This window comes from Orycteropus afer, unplaced genomic scaffold (genome assembly GCF_000298275.1).
Source record: "Orycteropus afer afer isolate SDZICR_OR568_19922 unplaced genomic scaffold, OryAfe1.0 scaffold00273, whole genome shotgun sequence".
In the NCBI taxonomy this organism is placed as follows: domain Eukaryota; kingdom Metazoa; phylum Chordata; class Mammalia; order Tubulidentata; family Orycteropodidae; genus Orycteropus; species Orycteropus afer.
In genome coordinates this window covers 3,034,136-3,040,751 of record NW_006921860.1, presented here as the reverse complement: position 1 = coordinate 3,040,751, position 6,616 = coordinate 3,034,136, and the positions used below count along the sequence as shown (strand labels likewise).

Here is a 6,616-nt window from a genome sequence, read left to right as displayed (position 1 = left end):
TGAGAGAGAGTGGGCACCTCCCAGAACATTGTTTTGTGCCACTCCCAACAGAAATAACCCAGGTGGACACCTTCAGCAGTCAGGAGCTCCTCAGTTGCTCATAGCCATTTCCACCTTGGAGTTTACAAAGACTTATGGGTGGGAAAGCCACACTAAGTAATTTACTGCAGCACAGGTGTGCACCCCTACACTGTCAGAGGCATTGTCACCAAAATGGCCCCAGGGTCCACAGTGGCCACAGGTGGGCCAGCACCACAGGCGGAGGGCTGCCAAGGCAGTGGCATCACTAGGGTTGGTGCCACCCATCACACAGTGCGCCAGCTCATCAAACACCCTCCATCCGCAGTTACCTCCCAGAAAGGGTGTGGGCAAATAGACTGCGGGGAGAAGGGAGAAGTTGGAGGGGCCAGGCCACACAGCACAGTGCTTGGTCCTGTATGGGGGCCTCACAGTGAGGCTGTGCTGCCCGTGGAGGGGTGGACAACGCGAGTTACCACACTGATGGACACCAGCCCTAGAGACAGCACTGTTGCACACGTGCTTTGGACGCATCAGGGAGGACCAGTCCCTGGAGAAGGACCTCACGTTTGGTAAAGTGGAGGGTTAGTGCAAGAGAGGAAGGCCCTCACCAAGATGGACTGACACAGTGGCTGCGACAGTGGGCTCACACGCAACACTTAGGAGGCTGGTGCGCAGTGGGCAGTGTGCTCTCGTGCACAGGGTCGCTGTGAGTCAGAGGCGACTCGATGGCACCTGATGACGATGACATAAAAACGTTACAGAGTCAACCTTTTTAAAGTCCTGGAGGATTGTCGCATTGTAAAATCCCAGTAATTAGGTTCCAGTTGCCCTGGCTTTTCCTCGTTCTCTCTCGCCACCCTGTGCATAGTTTTAGCAAACTGACATTTTCTCTGCAGTGCCCAAGGGCTTTCAGCAGCCAGGGGGGAACGTGGGTGTGAGTAAGTGTCAGAGATCTGCAGAGGGAGCGGGACCCACAGACACTAACGGACTCCTGCTCCCCTCCTGCTCCCCGGGAGCCTTAGTGAGTCACAGAAGCCTTCCCTGGATGGAGTCCTGTGACCTTTGGGGACAGCAGGAGAGCAGACAGAGTGATGTCCTTGTCACTTTGCATTTAAATGTCACAGGCAGGACAGGCAATAAAATGAGCAAGGGGTTTGTGCTCTAGTTAAACATGTAGTTCATTAAGGTGAGTTCTTAGCTTAATTCTTACTGAAATAACTTAAAAACTAGAAATTACGCTTACTTTACGAGGTTCCCCTGTTGTTGTTGTTGTTATGTGCCGTCGAGTCGGCCCCGACTCATAGCGACCCCTCCTTGGGTTTCCGAGGCAGTATCACTACAGAAGTAGGATTGCCCAACCTTCCTTCCGAGGAGTGGCTGGTGGGTTTGAACCACCAGCCGTCTGGTGAGCAGGCAAGTGTCTTAGCCATTATGCTACCAGAGCTCCCACGAGGTTCCCCTAGGCCCTGTGTTTTGTTGCTTAAACTCTGCTGTGCTTGCTACTTGAGCAGTTTTACTTTACTTTACCCTTGAACTCCGAGCCCAGCCCAGCAGTAGTTCCAGTGAGAAAATCAGCCTTCTTGTTCAGGAGTGGCCAGACCCTACTTTCTCTTCTCATTTCCTTGATACAGAAAACAAAGAAAATTTTTTTATTTTAATTCATTCAAACCAAATTACTACAAACGCTGCTGCCATGGCTTCAGATTAAACCTACTGCCATGCAGTCGATTCTGACCCACAGAGCCCCTAGAGGACAGAGTGGAACTGCCCCACAGGGTTTCCAAGGCTGCCTCATCTTTCTCCTGTAGAGTGGCTGGTAGATTCGAACCACTGACCTTTTGGTTAGCAGTTGAGTACTTGAACCGCTGTAGCCTGTCACTGGGGTGCCTTCCTGGCTAGAGAGCCCCATTAAGTACTTCACTGCACCCAGAACATGACAGTGGCCTGGAGTGCTGAGCACTGTCCTGAGCACCTGGAGGAGCAGACACCACTCAGACTGCCAGGTGGTTCTTTGTCGTTGTCGGTGCCATTTCTAGCCCGTGTGCTGACACTCACCGTCCTTGCATAGAAGGAGATGGAGGCCTGAGGTCTGCTTCTGACCTGACACTAGCTGGGCTTCAGACTAGGGCCTGGGTCAGCTCAGAGATGCCGCCACCATTACTCAAACAGTTGCTGACTGTTACCAGCCTTTTCTTTTGTTGCCAGCTCTTGGCCTGCACTCTTCCCCAGCATCTGCTGTGATGCCAGCTGGGACTTGACTTAGGTTTTGACACAAGAACCTGGTGCTGCACACTCAGCCTTCACTGACCTCTCTCGCCCTGCAGACAGTGCCTGCGGCCCAGCCAGGGAGGCCAAGGAAGTGAAGGAATGGTTCGTGTACGCTGGGAACCCACTGAAGTACCCGGACCTGGTCAGGCCGCTGCCAATGAGTATTCCAGGTACTTTGTACGCGTCCTGAGCCGTGCGCCATGCGACGTCCCTAGGCACCTGCTCACCCATCCTGGCCTCAGCTAGGGCTACAGTAAGTGCCGCCCAGGATGTCCGAGGAAGCCAAACCCGGTGCCAGTGGCTTCTCTGGGTGAAGCTGCACCCTGCCATGCTCCTGCACCTACACGCAGGGCCAGAACCCCCACAGGGGAGTGGGAGTGGGGGGCTCTGTGGGACCCACACAACTTAGCAAACAATGCTGCATGCCTCAGAGGTGGGTGTCTGATACCCTGCTTCAACTGACTCATCCTGAAGGTCTATTAGATGAGTTGTGGAACTAGAAGGGCAGGTGTTCTGGTTACCCCTGTGCTGCTCTAACAGAAATTACCACAAGTGGGACGGCTTTGACAGACAGTTCATTCTCTTACAGTTTGGAGGCTTTAAGTCTGAGTTCAAAGTGCCAGGCTGGGTGAAAGCCCCTCAACCTTGAGCTTCAACTCTGCCTCATGCTCCCAGCCCACTGAAGCTGGAGGCTTTTCTTCACTCAGACAGTTGCTGGCTGCTGAGGCTGACAAACCCAAGGTTGACAAGTAAAAAGGTACAGTCCCAGTGTTTCCAAACCACGTGGCAGGCCTCTAATTCAAGTCCATTGAAAGTCCCAAGGTTGGCAGAGCTGCTGAACAATGATACAGCTACATGCAGGGTTCAAGTGTGCCACAATCTAGAGACCATTCCCAAAACTGCTTCTTATATACGGGAAGCAGGCCACATCCCTAAAGCAGCTACTCAGCTGCTTGTGGTAGATCCCACCATGGAGCTGATTGCCAGTCTCATCATGGGGAGTGACTCCCTCCAGCTGCCCGGCCACTCACCGAAGCCCAGCCAAGTTGACAACAATCTTAACCACCACAGCAGGTAAAGGAGAAATCATAACTGATAAAGGAAGTTTCACTTTCCTGAGCAATGGCTTAAAATACAAAGGGAGGGAAGGAAAATTTCACCAAAAACTTAGCTTTGGGAGTCTATCGAAAAAGCAGCCTCTGTTCCTGGGGTTCTTGGAGTCCAAGTGAGGGAGGGGGTTTACATTCGTGGGTGATGTTCTCCATGTAGACAGTGGGGTGACACCGGCGTTTCAGAGGTTGTTTTTAGTGGCTCTTGTCATTCTTTTGCGGAACAAATATTTTTCTAAATTTTGCCAGTTCCATTTTACGTGCGTTTGGTTCTCTCATGCTACTGATATCTTCATCACAGGAGCCTGTAATTTCCCAAATTAGGGTTTGCAGCAAAGTGGTTTTAGCATCAGAAGTGTATTGGGAGAGAAGGTGACAAAAATACTGTGGGGAATGTTTCTGTAGTCTCTCTGCCAGTGGTGGACTCAAACCTCAGAAGCAGTAACTAAACCCAAATAAATCCACATGCACTGACATTTCTTTTATAGGAAGAAGTGCTTTTACAGGAGAGTGGGACAAAGCTCCATAAGGGTGTCCTTGTCAGTGTGGTCTCCACACTTCCATGTCGACCCTCAAGCCGCATAGCAGCTCTGTGCAGGGTTGGGACAGGAGAGTGGACAAGAAGCTGCACAACAGCCATGGGGGCTGGTTGGCTTTTGCCTTGTATCTTTCATTGTTGTTGTTGTTGTTATGTGCCATCGAGTCGGACCCAACTCATAGCGACCCTCCTTGGGTTTCTGAGGCACTATCACTATGGAAGTAGATTGCCCAACCTTCCTTCTGAGGATGGCTGGTGAGTTTGAACCGCCAGCCTTCTGGTTAGCAGTCAAGCACCTTAGGCACTATGCTACCAGAGCTCCTTGTATCTTTCATTAGACAATAGAATAATAACTAGAAAGGATTTCATTTTACTTAGCTCCACAGTCAGTGCCCATGGAAGCAGCAGTCAAGAAAACAGATGTCGCATTGCACTGGGCAAATCTGCTGCAAGGGGCCTCTTTAAAGTGTTAAAGAGCAAAGTTATCACCTTGAGAACTAAGTAGTGCTGACCCATAACATTGTCCTCAGTTGTTTCATATGCATGAGAAAGCTGGCTGGTATTGAGGACTGAAGCAGCAGCAATGCCTGTGAATTAGGGTGTGCTGGCGAAGAATGTAGGCCTGCCAGGGTTTGCCGACACCTTTCCCGTGTGTTTCTGAGAAGTGAAGCTGACCTTGTGGTTATCTGGGAACAGGACCCATGAGCCCCTGTTAAGTGCTGTCACCATGATGTTCTTTGGTTTCTTTTGCCAGTTATCTTTAGGGTTTAGTTTCTTGCAAGAAGCACGACTTCTTTGCTCCCCAGAATTAACAAGGGGAGTGTGTTCTGATTCTCCTTCAGGAGGCATGCCGAGCTTGACGACGCTGTGGCTGAGCCGGGAGCCGGGCGTGCAGGCCCGGCGCGTGGATGTCTTCTTGGCCTGCTTCAACCTCTCCTCCATGAGCGAAGACCTGCAGGCCATCGAGGGGCCGCTCAGGGCACTGTGCTGCCTCCTGACCTACCTCTTTGTGCAGGTAATGCCAGTGCCGGGCATCCAGGCGATGCATGGACTGCCGCCTCTGCCCTCGCCTTCCATGAGGGCTGCACTGTGGCCTTTGTTTGCAGCACATGCTCCTGGGCCAGAGTCCCTGGCATGCTCTCAGTGGGGAGAGGCTCATAGTGCCGTCACATGGGAAACTGCCCGCTGTGTCTGGCCTAGAGATCTGCAGCGGGAATTCAGGAGGAGGAATCAGCATACAGCCAAATGGTCCCTTTGAGGCAGAGGCCAAGCAGACTTCTGCTAGGCCACAACTTGGCGACCCTGGTGGTTTCCCACCCCAGAAGATGTGTTACTGTTCTGGGGGACAGGGGTCAGGGTCCAAGTTGATTGACATCTCTTCCAAGTTGATTGACATCTCTTTGTGCGTAACTGATAAGGACTGGCACATATTAAGGGCCAAACCCCAGAGGTTCTTGGGACCACCTGGAGCTAAGGGGAGAGCGCATCCCCCAGTGAGAAAAAGAAGCTGCAGCCAAGAGAGGTGCTGGCAGGGAGCTGAGAGGGGACTGTGCCCTCCCCTTGGGACCCTTCTGCACCCAGCCTGTGTGCTGCCCGACCTCATCCCCAGGTGTTCCTGTTCCCTCCAAGTTGATCCTGATCCTGAGCTGTGGCCTGTCGCTTCCCTGATGAGCCACAGAGCTGAAGGTGTGGCTCTGAGGGGTGTGTGGCTGTGACGCCAATGCCTGCACCCAGGATGGGGAGGGCATGGGGGGCCAGCTGCAGGGCTGGGGCCAGGACACAGCTGAGGGTGTGGCTGTGAGGTGCATGGTTTACAGCGATGCCCACCCCCAGGAGGGCAGGAGCACAGGGAAGATGAAGGCAGAGGCGAACTTGACGGGGCTCGTAGGAAGCAGTCTTGGGTGGTCCTCACTGGCAGGGGTATCCTCATGATTCTTATTCCAGAAGGTACTCAGGGCCCTGGCTGTGCTGCGTCTCTGAATCTCTCCCTCCCTGTGACCTGCTCCAGTCCTGCCTGTCCCTTGCTCTCTGAGTGCCTGACCCTGACTGTCCCCTGTTCTCCAAATGCTGTCCCCAGTGCTGCCTGTCCCCTGCTTTCCAAGTGCCCACTGGCCCTGCCTGTCCCCTGCTCTCCAAGTGCCCACCGGCCCTGCCTGTCCCCTGCTCTCCGAGTGCCCACTGGCCCTGCCTGTCCCCTGCTCTCTGAGTGCCCACTGGCCCTGCCTGTCCCCTGCTCTCTGAGTGCCCACTGGCCCTGCCTGTCCCCTGCTCTCCAAGTGTCCGGCCCTGCCTGTCCTCTGCTCTCTGACTGCCCACTGGCCCTGCCTGTCCCCTGCTCTCTGACTCCCACCGGCCCTGCCTGTCCCCTGCTCTCCGAGTGCCCACCAGCCCTGCCTGTCCCCTGCTCTCCGAGTGCCCACCGGCCCTGCCTGTCCCCTGCTCTCCGAGTGCCCACCGGCCCTGCCTGTCCCCTGCTCTCTGAGTGCCCGCTGGCCCTGCCTGTCCCCTGCTCTCTGAGTGTCCGGCCCTGCCTGTCCCCTGCTCTCCGACTGCCCACCGGCCCTGCCTGTCCCCTGCTCTCCGAGTGCCCACCGGCCCTGCCTGTCCCCTGCTCTCCGAGTGCCCACCGGCCCTGCCTGTCCCCTGCTCTCTGACTGCCCACCGGCCCTGCCTGTCCCCT

The 6,616-nt window shown here is 54.5% G+C and overlaps 1 protein-coding gene across 1 annotated transcript in view; it reads left to right on the top strand.

The window, feature by feature from the left end:
* Positions 1–6,616, top strand: part of FAM120B (family with sequence similarity 120B) — a 70,581-nt gene that overhangs the window by 14,078 nt on the left and 49,887 nt on the right. The window contains exons 3-4 of the mRNA XM_042782260.1: positions 2,346–2,459; positions 4,779–4,951. Of these exons, the coding sequence (XP_042638194.1) occupies positions 2,346–2,459; positions 4,779–4,951 (287 nt within the window). The remainder of the gene's footprint in view (positions 1–2,345; positions 2,460–4,778; positions 4,952–6,616) is intronic.